General features: G+C 39.0%; 1 protein-coding gene across 1 annotated transcript in view; it reads left to right on the plus strand.

Annotated features, from left to right (window-relative positions):
• The first annotated feature begins 4,022 nt into the window (after positions 1 to 4,022).
• The window catches only part of phldb1a (pleckstrin homology-like domain, family B, member 1a), a 29,636-nt gene continuing 9,526 nt past the window's right edge, over positions 4,023 to 24,132 (plus strand). Inside the window, exons 1-13 of the mRNA XM_079478462.1 lie at positions 4,023 to 4,107; positions 5,857 to 5,980; positions 7,113 to 7,283; positions 10,544 to 10,669; positions 11,899 to 12,983; positions 17,187 to 17,405; positions 18,647 to 18,784; positions 19,095 to 19,232; positions 20,014 to 20,142; positions 21,910 to 22,065; positions 22,165 to 22,275; positions 22,381 to 22,470; positions 22,928 to 23,050. Coding sequence (XP_079334588.1) covers positions 4,042 to 4,107; positions 5,857 to 5,980; positions 7,113 to 7,283; positions 10,544 to 10,669; positions 11,899 to 12,983; positions 17,187 to 17,405; positions 18,647 to 18,784; positions 19,095 to 19,232; positions 20,014 to 20,142; positions 21,910 to 22,065; positions 22,165 to 22,275; positions 22,381 to 22,470; positions 22,928 to 23,050 — 2,676 coding nt within the window. The 5' untranslated portion in view covers positions 4,023 to 4,041. The remainder of the gene's footprint in view (positions 4,108 to 5,856; positions 5,981 to 7,112; positions 7,284 to 10,543; positions 10,670 to 11,898; positions 12,984 to 17,186; positions 17,406 to 18,646; positions 18,785 to 19,094; positions 19,233 to 20,013; positions 20,143 to 21,909; positions 22,066 to 22,164; positions 22,276 to 22,380; positions 22,471 to 22,927; positions 23,051 to 24,132) is intronic.

The following is a 24,132-nucleotide window of genomic DNA, read 5'->3' on the forward strand; positions in this document are numbered from 1 at the left end:
TTAAAGGGATAGTTCACCCCAAAATAAACATTCTGTCATCATTTATTCACCTTTATGTTGTTCCAAATCTGTATAAAGGTCTTTGTTCTGATGAACACGGAGAAAGATATTTGGAACAATGCTTGTAACCAAATAGTTCTTATAACCATTATATCTGACTATTATTATGCAAATGTTCCTACTATTATAGTCAATGTGTTCCAATAAGCATTTGTCCAAATATCCTTCTCTATGTTCAAGAAAATAAAGAAATGTACACAGGTTTGTAACAACTAGTGAGTCACTTAAAATGACTAGGTGTTAGAATCCCACTATTTCAGCACAGTTGAATTGCCCAATAGGACATTTCCCATGCCTTATGCATGACAGAGGGAGCACCAAAGAATATGAATGCCTTACTGTGTTGAGAATAAGCTCCATGGCACGAATCATGCGCTACAATGATTTTAAACGCGTGCAACAGTTTTATTGTGATCACTTGGATTACAGATGCGATTCGGTCCAGTTACATACTGGATACATAGGCCAAATCATATTGGCACCGGGTTTCGGTACACAACCCTACTCAATATACATACACCCAGTATCACTGCAGCCAGGGGGTAAGGTGCCTTGCTCAAGGGCACCTCAGTTGTTACCCGCCGGCCCTGAGAATCGAATTGGCAACCTTCTGGTCACGAGTCCGAGACTCTCACCATAAGGCCACACATTGGCTAGGGCTGTTATAGCCTCACTGGCACGGTTAATGCATGCTCAGTGCCCCCGGTTCCGTATGACGTAACAGTCCAGAACACAACACCATTTTATTACGTGGTCATTTGGCAGGCCATATTGTGTCCTCCCATTTCAACCACAGCCAGTGGCTGCTTTTCTCAGCAATAGTGGCAAGTTCTTTGACTACTGTATGTTGGGCCTGTCCACTGATCCTGCTTCTTTAAGCAGCCTTGTAGTGGAATTGGTAACAAAGCCCCTGCAGCCAACTTCCACCGAAAACACTTTCACTGTCCATCCCTGATCTTCAGCCTCCGCTTGTGAGATGCTTTCTTTCAAAAGCTTTGTTAATGGCCTCTTCCCAAAGTACAGGCAACTTAACTGTGAGGACTTCTGGACCCCAGGTTGGTCGCTGCGATTTCCAAGGGGAAAGTAAAACTGTGGTTTAAATCAACTTGCATTTCCCAATGTCTGGCTGTACTCGGCACACCTCAATCGGGGGATAAGGGCTTTGCCCGCATTTTCTGCCCCTCCCCAATAAAGGGTTGCCTTTTAATCAAGTTAGCCTGGGCGTATTGGGTGAAGGCATTTGATGCCCCTCTCTTGGTCTCTACTGCTGCAGCCAAGCACTTTAGTACTTAATTGTGGTGCCGTGTGTCTCCCCTGTGTCAAGCTTTTCATACAACCCACAAGAATATGTTTAAGGTTTGCTGGAGCTGCAGGCTGGATCTTGTCCATACCAAACATGCAGATTTGTTGGTGAGGGCGGCACATCATATGTAGTTCCTATGATAAAACTTGGCCTGTTTGTTTCCATACTCCACCGCTCACTCCAGGTGATTTTGCACAGTTCAATGCCTTCCCACCTCATCCAATGGTCTTGCTGGGCTTGAGAGACCGCACTGGTGCATCTACTTTCTTCCACTCGACCTCAAATTTCCTCCACTAACAGGTGACACTGTTCCTTTGGTGTCGCTTTGCACCATGTGGGTGTGGTTGATGCCAAACCAAGTCCCCCTTTGCCATGTTGATCTTTCCCACTATTTCCTTATGTCTGCCTTTGCATCTCCTACCGCTGTTGTTGGGTTCCATTTCCTCCCTGTTGCTACTTTTGGAGCAGCATCTTTTACACAGGTATCACAGGATTCTTTGAGTGTCGTCTCTATCCTTGTTTTGGTGCATTTGGTGCATTAGAGCTCCATTCCCGTACAGCCCTATGTTGGTAAGGAATCTTGGTAGCCCAAGCCATTTCCTCACTTGTGTAATCATCAATCTCACCAGGTTCTTGGTGTGAGACACTGTGAGCTCATACATTGAAATTGGCCAAATATGGCGTGGCAAGAAGCCAAATTGGAAGCACCAGAGTTTCAGCTTCCTAGGAAGAGCTGTATTATTGTCCACTGTTAGAGTCCACTGCGTGTTTCCTGCCTGAGTTGTTCCGCATCTTTAAGATCCGAGGCTTTTAATGGGCTTTTCCATGACTGTTGGTATGGGCTAACCCTTTATACAGAACCTGTCGTTGGTAAGCCGTCCCTTGACGATATGAGTAATTCATGACAGTGAATAATTAATGACAGAATTAAAATTTTTGGGTGAACTTTTATAAATCAAAACAGACTTTTGATTACATTTAAGTTAGTTAGGCGAAAATGTATTTTTACCTACAGTCTGCATGTTTAGGACTAGGTACAATAAAATATTGACCTGGTATTAAAACAATGGAGGTCCTGAGATGTCCCCAATATAGTGAAACAAACCCGTCTGTGTGTGTGACCATAGTGACTGTGTAGTGACAGAGGCTTTCTGTTATCTCTTTTCTCTGGGTCAGACACTGAAGCCAATTGTGAGAAAGCCAGCTGCACTTCCAAACAACGTGACATCAGGAATGAAAGGAGGAGAGAGGTTAGAGAACCAGGAAAAGAGGAAGTTTTGTTATGCGTCAGCTGTTGAGTTAAATATATACATTACTAGAGCTTCAGCTATAAATTTCCATCATCTCATCCTTATCAATATGCGTAGCCAGCTTGTCTTTGCTTGTATGAAGAAGCAAAGCGTCTCATTCCAAAAGTTTCTCTGATTGGACATGCAAGCAGAGGAATTTTTTTTTTTTGCATTAGCATCACACAGCTTTGCCTCTACAATTTAGCATATTTAGGATATTCTCACAGACTCACCTCATGGAACCCGCTGAATTGTTAGACAACTGGCAGAACAAGGTAGTCTATACTGATTGACACATGTGTTTTGTTTGTTTGTTTTTTGTATGTTAGGGTAAAGAAGTAGATGTAAGAATATTGTAAACAAGCTTTCTTTTTTTAAGAGGGAAGCAAATACTGGGTCAATTCATGATGTTTAGGTGTATAAGACAGCAAAATAGTTCATCTCTGGTATGTATTCTATAAAAAAATATATTTATGAAACCTACACTTAAAATGGTTGCATGTAAAAAAACATTGTATACAACTTAAAAATATAAGTTAAATATTAGTTAGCACGTTGAGTTTACTAATTTTTTTAAGTTTAAATAACTAACGATTTTAAGGCAACCAGGTTACGTTCTATTTTTTTAAGTTGAACTAACAATTACAGACCCTGATGCTCGGTTTATCTTGCAACTTTGTTTTGCTGTGACTGAGTGTGTTTAGTCTAAGAGTTTGGTATGAGACTCTGGAATGAGAGATAGAGGGGTGAGGTGAGTATAGGGGATTTCAGGTTAGAGAGATGATCTCTAAAAATGATAGATCTGTTGAGATGTGTGCATTGCCAAGGTCCGCTAGTTTGTTCATGCCAATATGCGTGTGTCTGTACCATAGATAATCGGCTGCATCTGTTCCTTGTGAGTTTGGTGTGTTTGTGTGTGATCGTGTGTGTGTGTGTGTGTGTGTGTGTGTGTGTGTGTGTGTGTGTGAGAGAGAGAGGGAGAGAGGGAGAGAGGGAGAGAGAGAGAGATATGAGTCACACTGACTCATGCTGTGTATTTGAACTGTAATGTCAGTTTGTGACAGTTGGTTAATCACCATATGTATGCATTACATCACTGTATCACTACATTTAGTTTGTGATGATAAAGAACTGTGCGTGTTTTATAGTCCACTATTAGGATGATCAAAAGCAAAGGCTAAAAGGAGTAGTTCATCTTCAAAATGAAAATTGTGTCATCATTTACTCACCCTCTTGAAATGTCAAACCTGTATGACTTTATTTATTCTTCAGAACACAAAAGAAGATATTTTGAAGAATGTTGGTAACAGAACAGCACAACTTTCTTTAAAACCATTTATCATTGCTTTCTAGGATCCTAACACGTGTCTGGAAGTGAGTAATAACTCCATGGACATGGACAGGCTGAATCGAAATGTTCCAGAACATGGCCGCCAGACTCATCAGGTCCTACAGGTGAGTGTGTGAGCAAAAAACATATCCAGTCGTCAAGTAAAATTATATTTTCTTTTAAGGGATAATTCACCCCCCAAAAAAAGATTCTGTCAAAATTGACTCACCCTCTTGTCATTTTTAACTTGTATGACTTTCTTCTGCAGAACACAAACGAAGATATTTTAAAGAATGTTGTTAACCGGCACCCATTCACTTGCATTGGTTTTGTGTCCATACAATAGACGTGTATTGGTACCGGTGCTGTTTGGAAAGCAACTTTCTTCAAAATACTGTTTGCGTTGTGATAAAGGGTGAGTAAATGATGACAGAATTTTTATTTGCAACAATATCTAGGTAGGTAACACATAGATCCAACTGCAATTTACACAAAAAACATGTGACTACTAAACAGATTAATGTTTATGTAGTGGAGAAACTGTGGAAAAATGTCAAAGGACAATGGAAACTGTAGCTCTTACATTAGGAGATGACAGGATAAGATATGGAAGCTAAAACAAACTGCTTTGACATTTAATCACTTTAAAAACATAGATGCATTGTTAGTGGTAGCCATATTCAAGGACTGCCCCAGGTCAGTGTTGCTGTTCATTTTTAAAGGTTAGTTCTGTGGATATTCGTACCACAGTACATCAGTAAAAAATAAAAGGTGACATTCAAAGACACTCCTTAACCGAGTCAATTGCAGTGACTATTGAGTGCTCATTTGTTCTCAAAGTCTACAATTATCAAGCAGTGGAAATAAATAGAACCTCTGTTCATACCATGGATGAACAGGGACTTAATAAACAGCCCAGGGCCGATGACGGCCCATCACAACTCACACAGCAGATAATCCACCACTATGTTTGGCTTCTAGAAGGGGAGGAGACTCATCTGCTGACAGATAGTTGTAGAAGTGGCATTAGGTGGCCAGCACCATGGAAGGGCTATAATTTTGGAAACTGCTTGAAAAAGAACACAAGTAACTATAGGACACAAATCTTCTGGGGTGGACACAGTACTGTAAAACTGCTGTAAATACACTGATGTCGCAGTTAAAATAAACCTTTCTGACGATTTTAACTTTTTCCTCTTCAAATTTGTATATATTTGTTTTGTATTAAATTTGGTCCATAAACTGACTCATACTTTGAGTAATCCCCACTGAAAATTAAATTAATGTCTCACATAGACTTTTACATCTCAGATGTGGAAACAGAATATTAGCCAGATTTTGCAAAGTCTGCAGAGCTATTTAAAGCAACAAAAAGTCAAATATGTTGTTTTCCTATTAAGTATTAGAAATGTTGTGGTTTCCACAAAGCTAGTATACCTCCCTATTCGTGAAACATCAAAGCGTGATTTACCAAAATAATTATCCCCATGTTGCCCTTGAGAACCTCAAGCTGTTACATACTGAGATGGAATATGTTGCTCTATTGGTCATTTATTAGGCCGGTCCTTTGTCTTTCATCTTATAGCTAAATCCTGTTAGCCTCTTAACCAGCTTGGTGGTACCTGATGGAGCTTAACCCATTTAGCCTTATAGCCTGTCTCAATACTCACTGGCCTTAACTGAATTAGACTAATCCTGTTTCCTTGCGCAGTCATCCAAAAGAGTCGCTTAAATGGTGATCATGTTCGATGTTTCGATGGTTGGGCTGTTGTGTTGACTAGAGCAGTAAGACCCCAGAGAGCAACTTTCTTCAACTCTTTAGATCCCACATGAAGTAGAACGTAAGTTTATCATTTGTTTTTATATTTTCACAGAGTACACCACTGGACCTGATTGAAACAGGCAATACCCTGAAAGTCCAAGCAGAACGCCCCCATCTTGTCAGCCTGGGAAGTGGCCGTCTGAGTACAGCAATAACTCTCCTGCCCTTGCCAGAGGGTGAGTACTATCTTTTCACCATCACTGTATTTAAATAAAATGCATGCCATAAAATACCATGCCCAACCAATTACGGTTGCTCTGTTCCTGATGTTTATCATTTGACAAAGGATGTGGTTTGGTGCATACATTTTGTTTAGTGGCAATGCTTTTTCCTAATTATACGGAAAGAGATGCCAATGGAAAATAACAGAACCCAAATTATGATTGCCATTTCTCTGTTTTTGTTTGTTTTAATGCGGTGATGGGTAAGAAGGTCATGAAAGAGGACAAACTTCACAGTTCTGTCCCCATAGCTTATCTATGCTTCATTACATAAAGAATGACAAATAGAGGACTTCTCCTCCCCTGACATTGAAGGAAAATGAGAGCAAGTATTAACCCCAGAGGATGTAGATGTAGCGCACTAGCGAATCATTTATATGCTGGGGTTGAATACATTATCTAAAGATGTCGTATAATGATTTCTGTTAAATATAATATAATAGATACAATATAATGATCTCTCCGAAATATCCCAAATTAAGAATTCTATATAAGACAAATTAAACAAAGATCCAATGTATGTAGTTGCCTAACAATTCACAATGACATTGTCTTTAAAAGCGAAGGCAGAATTATGGGGTGATGACCTGACTTTGACACAACCCCCTGTTGCTTCACACTGTGTTTACTGAATATGTTTGAGTGAGAGCATGCACATTTGTCTAGGGGGGGATGTATGACTGACTGAGAACAAGGTTGTTTAAACAGAGTCAATTGTGTACATCTTGAATCTGAAGTGCCGCGCACACCCACCCTGTCGCAGCGCTTCTTTCCTCCGTCTAAGTCACGTCGTCTGCACTCACAGCTTCAGGTGATGGCTCTTTTGCTCACATCTGTTTCACAGACACTTGTCTACACAAATGAAATAACTCAGACGGGGCCGGACACTGGAGGAGGGGAACGTCTTGTCTTATGAATAAATGGACATAAACGTAGTGTAGTGCCACCAGTATTATTAAATTTTTTTGTTACAAACATTATCTTGGCAAACATAATTTGTGATCTGTTATCTGACTAGTGACATTTTAAGTACACACATTTGTTTCAATAGTCAAGTCAATAAACAATGTACATCATTACATTGCAGGGAAGACTACGCTTGGTCATGGGAAAACAGACATTAATATTCAGGGTCCATGTGTTGTTGCACAACACTGCTACATTGAAAATGTGGGAGGTGTCATCACCCTGTACCCCTGTGGAAATAAGTGCTCGATGGATGGCCTGCCTGTTAACAAACCTGTTAGACTCACACAAGGTAAGCAGCCGATTGTTTTGAAATTGGTGTATTTTTGGTAGATTTCTGCAGCACCTGTTCAACAGGTAACCCTTAAGTCTTTTAAGTGGAACTGCATATGACCAACAATACAAAATATGTTTTATGCAACAAAGGCATATTAAAAAGGTTCATGAATTTGAATAAAAACTGTTGATCTCTGGTTTTATGAAATCAAAAAAATTGCTTTCTGAATTTTAATTCTACCCATTATGGGTCTTTGTCATGAGGAGAATTACATCTCTAAATGTTTCTTTCAGAATAAGCTTGAATAAGTCATACTGTAGTGAAAGAAAAGACAAGGTATTTGGGATATTTCTAGCACTGATAAGATGCTTCTTTTAACCATTTAAAAAGTAAATAGGTGTGAATACACTATAACGATAAGGGCGTGTTTGAACTCTCTTTAAAAAACTTGACCTGATGCTATTCGTTTGAACTATTTCAGAATGTCCAATCTGTCAGTATTTGTGCTAGACATGGGACCAGGAAGTTGTGCCATGATAATGTTGGGGGTTTGTTTGAACTTCCCTTTGAAGAACCTGACCTTGATCTGTTGAAAAGCCCTTACGGTCTATTTAAAGCTCGCATTGGTGCATTTATGTTTTATATACTGAACCAGGGAATTGATAGATAATATTCTGCTTATTTAATTTGCAGAATTTGGTCCAAATAGGATTATGTTCATTTTTTAAACATCATCAGGCAAATATTCCTTAAACTAGTTGGTGGGCTCACTTGTCAGTGGGGTGAACAATTAAGCATACACCCAAATTTCTGAGTTTAGCTAAAAGTCATTTATTTAATACCAGCTGGAGTAATAAGCACTAGTGATAATGTTGGCCCAGTTGAGCTGATTTGCAGACCGCCCCTGCTCGCAATCTGTGCATGACAATAACATAAAACAGCCGGGGTGAGGACAGCTGTCCAACGTACCACCCATGCGACTTCTGCAGCACTGCTCGCAAAGTATGTAGGCCTACTATTTTAAACCCAAATCCAATGGATTCTGCGCGCGCTGTTTGATTTATAATGAAAGTAACTTTTATTTTCAACCTGAAGTCGTGTGCTTTATTCACTGGTTTTAAAACACTTCGACTTCTATTTGTCTAGTCCCTTTTCTGTGGGACGGTCAAGCAGTGGGGCAGGTGACAGCTGCGCTGTTTTGTGTTATAGCAGAAGTCAATGAGGGGACGCGCTGTCATTTACATCACAAAAGCTGCGGACAGCGACACGCGCGGCGCTCCTTCTCCACGCGACACTTCTGTGGGAATACTGAGAGCTCCACACTGTTGCACTGTCGACGTTTTAGATCATTTGGATATTAATAAACGGTGTTTGTTTTCTGAATCTGGTAGGTGAAACCGATTTATCCAACATTTATTTGCGATTGAATATATACACGTTGGCCGGGTACGCAGTAAAGAGAAACAGCTTGATTTACCAGGCTGTGTTGTGTCAAGTTTAGGCTATATTGACGTAAATGTGTTGATTTCTTAGAGACACTTTACACAGTCCTGGAGTTTAAAAAGCATACATTTGTTGTCAAACATATTTTTTATATGAACTTAGTTAACTGGTATAACTTGCTATTATTATTATTATTATTATTATTATTATTATTATTATTATATTTTCTGTATAGCTGCTTTGAAACAATGCGAGAAGATTTATAGAAATGAAATGTACGTTTGCATTCGGCAGACTTCAAAGAGACAGTGCTTTTGGGGTGTATAAGATTGAATTTAAGCCATTAAATATAATTACATGTTATTTTTAAATATAAATAGCCTAAAACTATTGTTTCGTTAAACAAAAGAGCCACAAATCTTTCTAATAGGCTATTGCTGTAGCAAATTCTATATTGTAACGTATTGTGTTCAATTCTATATTGTACAAACATTTGTACAAAGTTTCTGTTGTAAGCAACGTGTTGATGTGAATGTAAGTCCATACATTTTGTACAGTAACATAGACATTTATAATTTATAATTGCAGTTTCTCTCGTTTTTTAAACGTCCTTTAACTTAAAATAAGTGCTGTTTGTTACTTTAATGTAACTTTATTGTAAATCCACCTATGATATTGTGTTAATAGAGGTGATGCTTAGTGATTGTAATTCAGGAATTATATAAATTCCCACTTATTATCTTCTAGGTGAATTCACACATACAAAAATAGGATGTGCAACCTTTTCATAGTAACATACAAAGATGAGCAAGAAGCATATTTTCTCTTTGGACAATTGAATAATAGTACGATGTCAAAATTCTCTGAATTATAAGTCACCAATAACTTGTTGTTCTTATATGGGCAATGTTCAGTACGAATGGAGGTCTGAGTCATAATTCACTGGGATTTTGACAGGCTCTACATCGATCCCTCTGTCCAGTTTATCACTGCACTTTTATAAGGGCAGAGGACAAAGTTTGTATATGTGTGTAATTTTGTGTGTTAGATCAGACAAAATTATTAAACTGACATAGTCTTTTAGATGACAGTGTAATGGTAAGATATGATATCAGGTGTAATAAAACGTATACACTCGGTTATGCTAGTTAGACAATACAGCCCTAAAACATTGTGTAACTTTTACTTTTCGCTTACTGTTTGTTATGTTTTTTCCACACATTTTCTTTGTTTTATTTAGATGCTGTAGCGGTTTTCATCTTCGGACATGCTCAGTTCATTGATCTCTCTTTGTTAAATAAGGTTGACACCAATATGTCATTTCCGTGGGTCCCCAGTTGAGAAATCCTGTCCTAGTTTATCATTAAAGAATACAATTAAATATCTATGAATTGTCCCTTTGCTTAGCAGTTAGAAGCATCAGATAACTTCCCTTGAAGTAAAAAACCTAGAACCTGTAGCTCCACCCATGGCGGCAGGGTATGGGACAACTCCACCCTTAGATTGATGAAAAAAGGTCAGAAAATGTCAGTTATGTATTCGTAACCTATTGTTTGTGAAATTCAGTAAGAATGAATAGTGCCCATGACAGCGCTTTTTTCCTAGATTTTTCCCCCCATGTTTTAATCAGCTAATGCTCGGTCACCTACGTATAAATATATCTCATTTTATTTGAGATAAATCACTGAAATCACGAATTGCACTTTAATAGATTCAGTCATAATAAATATTTTTAAATGAAACATTAAAGGTTATATGCTTGAGCCTTGACGTTTATCAGTGTTCCATCTTTACTTTTCAATATTTTGCTTACACATGGCTGTTTTTTTCAGGGTGTATGCTGTGTTTTGGTCAGTCATCCTTTTTCCGCTTTAACCACCCAGAGGAGGCCCTCAGGATGAAGAGTTTGATGCCAGGTGGAAGCCACAGGCTTACCAGTGCATACAGGAACCACTTGGGTATGTGCGCAAAACCTAAATCATACTGACAGTATGGGGTATGTGAGCTTCTGAAAACACTCAGAATTAAAAAGAGAGTAAGATTTGTGAATAATGGCATGTACTGTCAATTCAATTACTAAATGTTTCAGAAACAGGAGCACAGAGAAGAATTGTACCCTAGATAATTATAACAAGTATCAGACAACCACAGGCGACACAATCTGCCAAAAATAACTCAGACCTCTTTAATCTGTTACTGGAGTAAATTCCAGCTGTATCTTTGCCCATTCTTAACACTCTATTTACTCATTCAAGCGTCGCTTTTATACTAAACGATACAAGGAAGTGAGATGCTAGGAGGAGAAAGACCTTCTATGATGTGGGATATCACATTGTTGTGTGGGCACTTTGGATGTAAACTTCCAGTTGTGTTATAATTTGCCATATGAATGGTGGTCATTATCATAACAAAAAGTATTACTATTTTGTCTAAATGCAAGGGTTTTGATCCACATTAAAGTTAATGTCGTAAAATGACCAGTACAACCAAAACATCTATTTAGGGCATTACATTCAGTATTGTCTTAAAATGTAAGCAGTAAGCACAGACTTTTATTCTGGATGTGAGTAATCCTGTGATCTTAATGCTATAGGCCACAGCTTAACCATTTGTGATTATTGGCAGATTCGTTTAGTCTCATTTATTAAAAAATAATGAATTATTTAAAATTCAAATTTTAAATGATTTCAAGGACATTAAGGGGAGGGTTGGGTTCTCAATATGAGTTCAAAACTGTATCCCTATGAGCTATGCACATTCACTTCTTTTTCTTGCGAGGACTTGAACTATACACTGACTGAAAAAACATGTTAATGTGTGGTTAGTGCACTGGTGGCCCTGACTACAGAGACTGCGCAGTGCATTCAGCTGCTCTAGAGTGTGCGGAATGAGTCACGCCGTAATTCAGGCTCTTTTCTCTGCCCGCTGTAACCTTTGAGCCGAGGGTGGGAGTCATGCCATCAACAGTCTGCGGGGCTGAGCACCACACCCAGTCCCAGTTTAAGTGTGTGTGTATGAAAAAGAGAAAGAGGGGGAGGTGTTTTGTATATATTGTGCCTAACCATGCGTTGTTGTAGCGAATGTGTGCTTTTGAATGTGCAGTTTTAAATATAGAACTATTTGTATTAAACATTCAGATTTTCTGTGCAAAAGCGTGATTTAAGCTGATGCTCTGTATTTTTCACAGAAACTCAAGGGAAGCTTAATGGGAACCCCCTTCCAGTGCAAGAGAAAACTTGTGCTGGACACGGCACTCTCGTTCGGTCGATCGAAAAAGACTTTCAGGATATCATGAGCTCTCTGGATGAGACTCAAGCTTCTTCCTCCGAGCACAGTAAACACACTCACCACCCCATTCCGCAATCTGCCATGCTCAACGGGGGTGGCCACACTCTTGTCTCCTCTCCAACCAGACCTGGTGCTATGTCCGTGAGCTCCACCCACACTACTCAGGCCCCGGTGCCTCAGCCACGCACTTTTGCATCTAAGACCAGCAACTCCAACGGAGTACTAAAGGATCAGGAAAGCGCCAGGCTTCAGAGGAAAGCTTTGACTGAAACCTCATCGAGCCCCACGACCACTCGTAAAAGCCTGAATCGGGATGCTGGAGATTTAAACAGTCAGCTCAGCGCCAGAGTTACCCCGAAATCTGGTGCAATTTCTTCCTCACCTGCTTCTTCCAGCCCTAGATCCAGCGGCGGCTATTCCATCCAAGAAATTACTTCCAGTCTTCAGTCCAACTCACGTGCACTCCATTCTACAGAAAGCCCCCAGTCTGCTCGCCGTGGAGTAGAATCATCAAGCATGCGTGATCTTCCTCCTCTCAGCCCCTCCTCTTCACGCAGAGGTGTCCTCGGAGTGCCCGTTCTACCTGGAGCTCTACCCGGTGTTTCTCTGACCTCCCGTAGCCATTCGGGTCGAAGTGTACCTGAGAGTCCCCGACTCCAACGACGAATCACAACGGAGGATGAGGTAGGAAATACCAAGCTGCGAGCCAGAAGCCCTTCTCCTGTTTCAGCTCTTTTGAAGGAACAGTCAGGTGGACCTGGAGGCAAGCAAAAGGGGGGTATCACACCTGCTTTGAGCTCCCAGACCGGGGTGTCACCTCTCACCAGTCCCCGAAACCAGAGGAAGAACCCCAGGCAAGCCCAGCCACGCACACGAGAGCGCAAGAACAGCATATCAGAGGTCAGCGACAAAGAGGAAGACTTGTTGGAGTACCATCGCTGGCAAAGGGAGGAGCGGATGCGTGAGCAGGAGATGGAGAGGCTGGTATGTCTACTTATGTATGGAGGTATACATACAGAACAAGTCAAACGTTTAGCACACATACTCACAAGCAAGAAATGCTAATAAATCAAATAAAAAAAAACAAATCTAGCTTACATTCATTTTCTTAAAAATTGCTACCTCTGACCACAACAACAGCTTTGGAAACTTGTTGGCTTATTCTTTACTCTTAGGAAAATGAATTAATATTTTATTTAGAAAATAAATTGTATTTATTTTTTTATAACATATATGCCAATGAATTAATATGTGCAAACGTTTTACTTGTTCTTTATGTGGGTAGTTGACAAATAAATAATACAGTACATTTTTCCCATATGGTGTGACAAAGCTCGCTTATTCTACTTTATATTGTAAATATGAATATTTATCATTTTAGTCTAGCAGAAGTTTGTGCTTTGTTTGTGTGTGTTAGGGCTTTCACAATATCAGATTTTCACTAAATGAACATAAGGATCAAAAGAATTCATGGTTTATAATATTATGGTTATTGACAATACTAGTATATTGTAAACCTTAGTGTGTGTTGAGCTTTGATGTTTGGAGTGGACATGAAGTAGTTGGCGTTTATATGGACAAGAGTTTACTGGTAAGACACACAGCATTCAGAAATAACACACGGATGTACATTCCTGAGGTCTTTTTAAAAGCCATGTGCAGAACGTGTGGCTGCCCGAATACAATCTTAGTGCTTTGACTGCCCTCTTCCTCACAAACATGTCTACACACACACACACACTCGTTCTTTTTGCAGTCTAAACAGTCTCCACAATAACCCCTAAATTTAGCACGCACACGCATCATCTCTCTTTTATTCAAACCAATTACACGCCCCAGTCACTCCTCAGCGCATCTCAAATTCCCACATGGAATCGTCATTCATCATCTGTGTTATTCTCCGACTTATTTACCTCTAAAATTATATCCATCTCCTGTCCCTTAATCCGACTGATTAATGATATTTGGATGATGAAGTACTGTACCCTTCACTTAGAAATACAACGCACACAAAAACCCAATTACACAGTGGAGCAGCTGTCACAGAAGACACACATTCCTGTTTTCCCCCTGAGAAAAACTATTTTAGGACACGAGTGTGAGAGAGAAATTAAAATTAATACAGGACAGGAAGTCATTTTCTATAATAACTCTGCTTTTTCCAGACAAAAGCGTTGGCATTAAAGTGTATTGTGTAAATTTTTTCCACTCTGTTTGGGTTAAACTTTGTCCTGTGGTCTCTGTTCTGTCTGGCACTGTTGTCATGGTTACAGCACAGCTCTGTCCAATGGTGTGGCAACTAGAAAGGTGGTGTTAGTTAAACACTCGCAGTTCTGTCCAAAAGGTGTTGAACGTTTGAACGTTCTATTGCGGTTTAGTGTTACTTATTGAAAAGACCTTTGACAAAAAGAAGATGCCCTACAGCAAAACTGGGCTGTATAAATGCTGATATTCTCTTTCAAATACACAGATTCTGATTGCTAAATGTGATTTTAGAAGCGAGAGCTCAGTCTGCTAGCCACATGTGATCACAGATTCTGTGTGTAAAGACAAGGCCGGAAGTGATATTCACTAAGGAAATTGCATCTGGTGCTTGACGTGGAAAAACATAAAAAATAAAACATGTTTGAAATCTGATCTTTTAATAGTTTTGACAACGTATTTATATGGCTCATATTTGCACTTATATCCCCTCTAGTGTGTTTACTCAGTTCTAGGTCATAGCCCAGTTGGCTTGAAACTGTGTTTCTTCTGTGTTCTATAATAGTATCGCTGGGCTCCTCCCATCTTTTGACACACGCATGCACATACACACACGCGCGTTATTATGTCCGTGGGGACATTCCATAGGCGTAATGACCATTATACTGTACAAACTGTATATTTTATCCCCTACCCCTTAAGATCATAATACCTACACAAGTCTGATTTACCAGCTTAAAATGTAGCCATATATTACCAAATACATATATAAATACTGAAGTTTAGTTAATGTCACCAACAAGAAATCGGCTCATAGGAGATATTTTTTCCGTATGCATTTTATTCTTTTTCATTTAGCCTTTTCTGTTGTTACCAAAACAATGATTTGGGTCACAGTCCAACAGTTGATAAATGCTGGAACTACGCCAACATGTCTTTTTTTGGTCTGCTAAGGTGAAATTACATTTTGGAGGTCATTTTATCTTTTGTTCTAATAGTCTAATAGTACCTGCCAAAGCTTAGAAAAGTGAAACATTTCAGAACACTAACCACATGAGGGCGACAGAGCACCAAAGTTTAAACCTCGATAAAGGAATTATGGAGATTCCCCCCTATGTTTACCTCAACAGCAACTGAAAAATAAATTGTCTTCTACTGTAAATAATGACTGTATGTGCCAAATATAGATATACACTTTTTAAGTAGGGTAAATTTAGATACATTAGGGAACTTTTTGACATTGAAATGACTATCAACATTTATTCAACCCTAGTTTTTCTAGAGAGTCAAAGAGAGTTTTTAATGAAGATAAGATGATGAAAAGACTCATATATATTATTTGGAAATAAGTCTAGGTAATATTATATAGTTTTATCTGACAGAATCAGTTGGTCAGTGTCTTGACAGAAGCCCTACCCCTGTGAAAATGAACCATGGTTTAACTTTACCCACCACAGCCTTTTTGGTTTTATTTGTAATACAACCAAAGTAACCACAAATTGGCCATGATTTTTCTTCTACAATAACAATATTTGTAGTAAAACTGTGGCTATACAGTACCAATGGTAATCCGAAATGTAAAAAATGATTGTTACACCAGCTGTGATGACACCCTCTTTGTTAGGGAGGAATGCCATTGCTATGTTACCCATCAGTTAGCGTTTACTTGTTCCAATGCTCTGTCTGCACTCCTGACAGGGGGAGACCTTGTTAAAAAGGAACCGTATATATTTCCAAAAGCTCAATTGGCTTGAAGATAGTGGCTCAGTGTTAAAGACTTGACAGCAGTGAATACCTAATGCGTTAAATTCAGCCTTTTACATCCAGCAAATATTACCGGAGGTCATTGTTGCCAGAATCTCTGTTACATCTTAGACAAGTTTCATTTACAACTGCATGTGTAATGTTTAATTCTGCTTTCCTGTTGCTGACACCAAGGTCACAGGTTCGATTCCCAGGGTGCAAATTGATACACATTGAATAAGGTGCAAGTCAAATGGATACATTTACTGTAAACTGAATTATAATCGTCACATACAAATAATGTCTTAATTAGCTTCCCGAATCTGATGCGCTGAAATAAAGAACTTCCAGTTATTTGTGCTCTTGGGTTTATAAGAGTACCATCCCCTGCCATACTATTTTAGTAATGCCACTGGTGTCATCTAGCCAAGCAGCGCTGGGTATTGTCCATGTTAAATATAATGAGGCCAACTGCCTAGAGCACTAGTTAGTCCGACTAGAGATATGAGAGGAGACTGCAGCCCTGGCAGCCTGTAAGTAGAGAGCATATATACAGACACACCCCTATTGAAAATAACAGCATATGCCGGTCAGGTATGTTTTAAGCAAGGTTGCTGGTTTGAGCTGGTTCAAACATACCTAACCAACATATGCAGTTTTTTTCAAAAGGGACATATACACAGACACACACACACATGCTTTCGGTGGAGCGATGGCAGCAGCTGATGATCACAGACGACTGAGAGCTTGCTTGAGTCTGGTCTGAGGTTTGGGGGCAGGGGCAGAAATTTTCCATGGCTTGGGGTAGAAGTGCCACGGAAAGTGCCAGAAATGTCCAAGATGTTTAAAAGGTGAAACGCCCTTGTTGTAGAATCGCTGTAAAATTAAATCAAGGGGGTGCATATTGCTTTTGAATTAGTCATTTTACAGTACCTGGGTTGGGCGAATTATTTCAAAAGATTTTTCATTTACATTAAGTTCTTTAATGTGCTGGACGGATCCTGTTAATGACGTGTTGGGGTCACTGTGTACGCGGTGTATACACAGGGTACCAAATGGTCTTTGATATGTTCGTTGGTTTCAAGTTGCAGTTAGTTTAGACCAGCACGACCACATGAACCTCCAGAGAGAGATTGTGTATGTGTGCCTTAACGTCAGAGCTACGCTAATTTAGACCGCTGTGAGCTTTTTAACTTTGGAATTAAAAAAAAACTGTGCACGCTTTTCTTTTTTTGGTTTTAGGAGAGGCAGAGGCTTGAGACCATCCTGAATTTGTGTGCCGAGTATAATAAAAGTGACCCTCCTGTTGGTGTGGACACGGGAAGGGCTGGTTTGTTCCCAGGGATGGAGGTGGTCGCTGACCCTCTGAGTGTGGCAGCCCACAGCTCTTACAGACAGAGAGAGTGTGAGGAGGAGAACTTAAAAGAGGAGTGTAGCAGCACTGAGAGCCAGCACCAGGAGGTACAACACACAGATTCACACACAACATAATCATACGCAACATAATCATACGCACTCTAACTAGAAGACCAACAGATTGATACCCACATACACATGCACACAGAGAGAGAGAGAGAGAGAGAGAGATAGATTGGGGTCCAAGACTCTGTGATAACATTCAATATCTGATTTAAACCAAGGAATTCACAGTAACTTTAAGAATATCAAAATATGTTTTAACATGTTAAAACATATTTTTATGTTGTGATTTAAAATAAGTACGAAATATTTTAGATTATGTTTTATTTCTAGGTTTCTAATTAAATGAGCAGTGTTGTGACATACAGCCATCGAACAAATCTACTCTAGGCTAGAATATTCTAGTTTTGGCTGTAATCAGCATTTCTGCATGTATTGTGGCAATTCCAGTCCAGTGTCTGTTGAATTTCAGGAATGACAAAGTCACCCAACAGGAATGTGAAGGACTGAGAAAATGCTAACATATCAGGCGTATCCCTATATATATATATATATATATATAATATAGATTTGTGGAACTGATTGTAAAATACATACTTTACAATACAAACATATACAAAAACATAAGTTTTGTAATTTTCAAACATTGCCATGTAGCAAACCAAACATGTTTACAACTGATTTTTCTGCTGCTAGATGTCCCTCTAGAATTCACCTAGTTTTTTCCCAGTATTGGTGCTGTTTTGTCTCTAAACGCATCTTTTCTCTCTTACTCTCCCTCTCCTGAGCGAAAAAGGATTTCATTCATGTTTCTGTACTATGTGAGAGTTGTAACCAGAGTTGAAATTTTCCTGAATGGCCTCAGATAATGTAAAATCAAACTATACTTACATCTACATTGTAGTTTTTGTGATTGAAGCAAACTAATCCACATCTAGAAAATTGTAGATAATATTAATATAATATTTTATATAGGGTAATTTGGGTAAATGTGGACAGTTTTTGCCAGATAATCATCTTAATGTCAAAGTGTCCCAGTATACCTTAATTTTCCTTATACTGTTTATCTTGCATATCTGCAAATTACCAGTGTTTGAATGTAATGTTGAACTAATAAAAAGGTTTTTTTCCCAGAATGCTAACTGGTGGTAAACTGTCAGATTTTTAAGGTTATATAGAGTTGGGTAAAGTAACACAGGTTACCCCCTCTCCCCTCTGTTCCTCCCTGTCTTGCCTTTTCTCTGAATTTCATTCATCTCAGTTTCTTGCTTTCTCTTTCACAGCATGAAGATTCTTCAGTTCTGGGGCAACAGGAGCGAGTCTATCTGGAGGAGGAGCGGCTCAGAGTTCTAGCTCGAGTGGATGAGTTAAAGACACGTGTCACTGACCTAGAACAACAGAGACAGGAGTCCAGGCAAGAGGTTAGACTGAATGCTTACGCTGTTGTGATGTTTCTCCAAAGTACACGTTCCTCTAGTTTCATCATATCATCAGCATCAGAGCGCTGAGAGCGAGATATGTAGATATTCACATTAGCACTAGTGAAGTCTGTTTAATCACTAGTCCTTTTTATCCACATCATTGAATCGCCATCTGTCATGCATAGATACATCTTTGGTGTTGCATATTAAAATCGATGTGAATGTGCGATTTTGCCTGATCAGCAGAGCCATGCTATTCATATTAACAGAAGCATATGGAAGCGAACAGAATGTGTTGTTTTATTGGCAGGCAGAGATGGAGAGAGCCTTACTGCAGGGAGAAAGGAGGGCGGAGCTTGATCAAGTGGAGGCTGAGTTAGAGATCATCAATCAACTTCAGCTCAAACTGAATGAAGTGGAAAATGAAACACAGAGGGAGAAGGAGAAGGTACAGACTCCACACAGACAATAAAGAGTGCTTTTTTTCGCCATGGCTTCCCTGTTTCCATTTATTTCTCTTGAAAACTACTGGATGTGAAAGCATATTTACTACCACGCTAGTTTCTAACAGACTTTTAACTCTCATTAATCCGAATGACACTGACTACACTGCATGTGGAATGGCTGATCATTTTATTAAAAATCTTGAGCGACAGTAAAAAGAATGAATCTGGACTTAAATCTTTAATATGATGTTACAGTCAGCTTCTTCTTCAACTGCAGTAAAAGGGGAGTCACACACATCATAGCTACAATAATATATTGCAGCAAGTATCATAAAGAAAGTTGATTTATCACAAATCAACACAAATAAAGTGTTTCTACCCTACACACTCCAATCAGACAACTATTATCTTTTTAACAAATTGGGATGTCAGGTCAGCCTTGTTCTTTCTGGATGTCAGAATGTTGTAGGTCTAAGCCTGTCTATCTCCTTCTGAGTAGCAGAAGTAAATCGTCCCCCAAACGAATAGAGATATCGACATAACAGTCCAAAGATAGACTTTGCGAAGAGCTGACTGTCGTATAAATATTTATGATTTACCCCACTGCAATATGGGCTCCTATTGCCATGGCAACCCCATATTGAAAACCTCTGTCTTAACACAGCATGGCGTGTGTCTGTTTGAGCCGCGTGCTGTGTTGTTTTCTTCTCTCTCCGACGTCACCGGCTCGCCCTGTGTGTATTTTACCTGTGTATGTGTTACGTGTGTGTAATGTTTTTGTAGGAGAGAGCAAAAGTCTCAGCTGAGCGGGATGTCCTGGCCAGGCTGAGGGAATCGTACAGTGAACTGAAGGGCCAGCTTCATAAATGCCCCGAATCACTGAGGGAACACTTACAGGAACAAGTGAACAGGGTCAGTGCGTGCTTTGAAACTGCCCTACAGACAGAGAGTCACAAGAGATCGAAAATACAACTATTTCACTTCATGACAGACAGACAAGAATGAAAGGCATTGCTGAGCTCTCCGTAGATCTAAATAATTCAAAACTATTGATTTATTGGTTTACAGAAGGTAACGTAACGTAACGTCACACCTTCAATGTTTCAGAATACGACTTTTGATGTTTTAAAGTTTTACAATTATTATTAGCTTTAAATTTAAGAATTAAGATGTTTTATTGAAGGAAAACTATTTTATTATTAGTTTGGCTTATACTAGACTTATAGGACTTGTGGTATTTAAAGGGGTAGTTCACTCACAAAATTCTGTTTTCATTTATTCACCTCATTTATTCATACTGACCTAATTTACTCATTTCAAACCTGTTTGAGAGACTTTCTTCTGCAGAACACAAAAGAATATATTTTGAAGAATGTAGGTATCCAAAAACCATTGGTCCTAATTGGTTTTGTGTCCATACAAAGAAGTCCTCTTCTTTTGTATTCTGCAGAAGAAAATCATACAGGTTTAAAATGTCAAGAGGGTGAATAAAGGATGACAAAATTTCAGTTTTTTGTGAACTACTTTAATATTGAATGAATTATAGAAGCTGAAAATGAATTGAAAATGACTCTTAAGAAAGAGTAAAAATTAAAATTCTGTCATCATTTTACATAATTTCAAACCTCTATTACTTTCTTTCTGCCGCAGAACACAAAAAAAGATGTTAACTTGCGTCATTCACTTGCATTGGTTTTGTGTCAATACAATATAAGTGAATGAGGCCCAGTGCTGTTCGGTTACCAACTTTCTTTAAAATATCTTGAAATAACGAGAGGATGAGTAAAATATGTCGGAATTTTCATTTTAACAATTTGCAGCCATATTGTTTTGTGTATGTATTAGAAAACAGAAAGAATGGCATTATGGAAAATGTAATTAATCTTTTACAATAAAAAAATTACCAGCCCTGATAAAAAGATTATAAAAGATATATAATACTATATATAATAATATATAAATAAAAAGACAGAATAGAATTTAGAAACCCATTAAGTGTATTGTTGCATTTACTCCTATTGGTTGTTAATTGCCAATCAGAAATAGATACACTGTGACTGTTGGAGTATATCACGATCCAATAACACCAGCCATAAATGAGCAAAAAACACTCGTCATGATATAACCGCCTTGAGTGGACAGCTTGTTAAGATCTTGGTCTGTACAAACTGTACAAATGTCCAATGGCTGTTTGTGTTGCCTGTGTATGCACTCCCCTCTCTAGACAAAATGTGCTTGTGGTTATAAAAGGGTTTACACATGCCTGTGATCCACCTCTGCTCTCTTACAAGTTGTTGTTTGTATTGTGCGAATGAAAATCACGTATTTGTATGCCTGCCCTTGCTTTTTCTCACACTTTATTTTTCTATCACTAAATCTTACTAATCCACTGATAATGTAATGAATCGAGTGAATCACCTCACTCTTCTTTAGCTCTAACTTGTTTGCGCTCGAAAACAAACAAGCACCAAGCACAGGATGTTTATGAAATGGATTTTCGTGAGATTCATTGAAAAAAACGTACAGAAAACATTGTTTAGCAGATGGAGTGATCTTCAGCGGCTTGTCATTGAGGCACATTTGTCTGTCTGTGTGTTTGTTTTTCCCATCTGTTCGTCTGCCTCTGTCTTTCCCTCTCCCTTGTCGTCTCTTTGTCCATCTGTGCGCGTGTGTCTGTAGAAGGCAGAGGCGCTGGAGTCGGTCAATAAGCGCTTTGAGGATTTGGAGTTCCGCCAGTTGGAGAGAGAGAGTGGCATTGAAGAAGAGAAGGAGGCGGTCAGCCAACAGCTGTTAAAGGAGAAGGCAGAGTATCACCGGAGTGTGGCCAAAAGGAAGGTAATGTCACTGATCTCTGGTCGGTTCTGGTAAAGTACTTCTAAAATCGAATGTAATTTAAAAGAATAACATATTATCACTCTTTTCTTGTTTGAATAGGAAAAAATGGCAGTGCTTGAGATTCAGGCAAACCAGTTAGGTCTTCACGCTGCTCAGGATTTTGAAAGGATGGCCAAAGACAGAACCCTGGCCTTACAGATGCTCAACAAGGTTGAGAAGAACATCTCTCCTTCATTTACTCTTCATCCAGAGTGTTTTCATTACAGCTGTGTTACGCCACATGCATGCAACTTTATTCTTGTTCCTTTTTCTCAGGAAAAAGATAGACTGGCTGCTCTGGAGAAGAGATACCAGGGCCTGACAGGTGGAAAGGCTTTCTCCAAGGCTCTTAACACTTCAAAGGAGGTAAGAATATTCTCCAGCCGCAACTGAAACTACAGGTCCATTTTGGCTGGCAACTGAACTCTTTTTAACTTTGTTGTCAGTCTAAGCTTTTCAACAGACTTTGTACAGAAATCTTGTGATCTGAACTTGTTTTCTTTCTGTAGGATTATTATAATGCATGAGATATCGCAGTATTTTGTACACTGGTTTTGAAATAGTTGTAGCGCTGTGTACATCCTGATGGTGCTGCTGCCTGTTGGGATCCACAAGAGTCTCTCTTAGCAGCGATGAGCATGTTTTTTCTGGGTTAGCGCCACTGGCGATGAGCTTCATTCCGATATCTGTTTGATCAACTATAAAATATGCAGGGGAATATGAAGAAGTTTGATAAGACAAACAATATTATTCAGATGTTGTTTGGCATGGTTTGTGCAACACTGGCTGCGTGCTGCTTTCTGACTGTTCGTATTCGAAACAGGAAGTTCTGTACATCAGCGAACCTGACCTTTTAGATGAGCTCCCTACCCAGCATTCTCTGCTCCCCACGTCTTGTTGTCAAAGCTCCTCCCCTCCTCCCTTATATTCTAACAGGCCACAGGAGGTAAACGCATACCCCCCCGAACGATTAACAAAACTAATTGAACCATTACCAAGGGATGGTTCACCCAAATATAAACAAATCTTTTATAATTTCTACTGTCCTGTGTATAACAGTTTTTTCTGAAACACAAAAAAAGATATTCTGAGACATTTTTGTGGTTTTGTGTCCGTACAATTGAAGTCAATGGGGTCCAGTGTTCACCAACATTCTTCAGAATATCTTTTGTGTTCTGCAAGAGATGAAAAGTCATGCAGGTTTGGAATGACATGAGGATGAGTAAATGATGTAAGAATTTTGGGTGAACTATCCCTAAAAGTACATAACTAACATTAATTAACAGGTCTTTGGAATACTCAATTGTGATTGGTTAAATGTGGCAATTTGCTATCACTAGTATACACATTTTTATCATGACTTATATCATGTAATAATTTGAATAATGTACAGTTTACCTGCCTTTATTGCAAAACCAACATTTATTTGTATTGTTCATTTGGCCTTAATGAGCAGCTGACTTTACATTATACCTTACTAAACTTCTTTATATCGTATAGTCATTTTAATCTTCATAAGTACAATCTTTCTTCATTATTTTTACATTTGTTCTATGATTAATTTGATTTGAATTTAATAGATAATACAAATAAGTATTGAATAATACGTATATCATTTCTAATTATTCTAATTGTAAGCTGGATATTTTTGAAGGGCCCAAGAACAATCTGAGGGGTGCCCCCTAGCCCCCCCTTAACTCTGCCGTGTTTGCACGACATTATTTAAGTTGTGCCATGTGTTGTACTAGCAGCTGCTGTAGTTGGAGAAATGGAAATGAAATCAGTTTTTTTATTAAATGTTGAGATTTCACTATAACAAATAACACATTTGTTGTGTGACTGCACGCTCAGCATTACCTGCTGTGTTCTGTCCAGTTTTGAGCGGCTTTGTAGTGGTCACATGGGGTTTGTTTTTGATTTGTTGAGTAGGAGCATGGGTTTCGTTAACGTGTGTGCATGAAGTTTTCAGTTGCATAGTTCTTTGTGCATCTTATATGAGAGATCAACTGGTATCCTCTTCGGGTGTGT

Source organism: Barbatula barbatula, assembly GCF_947034865.1.
Source record: "Barbatula barbatula genome assembly, chromosome: 2".
Lineage (NCBI taxonomy): Eukaryota > Metazoa > Chordata > Actinopteri > Cypriniformes > Nemacheilidae > Barbatula > Barbatula barbatula.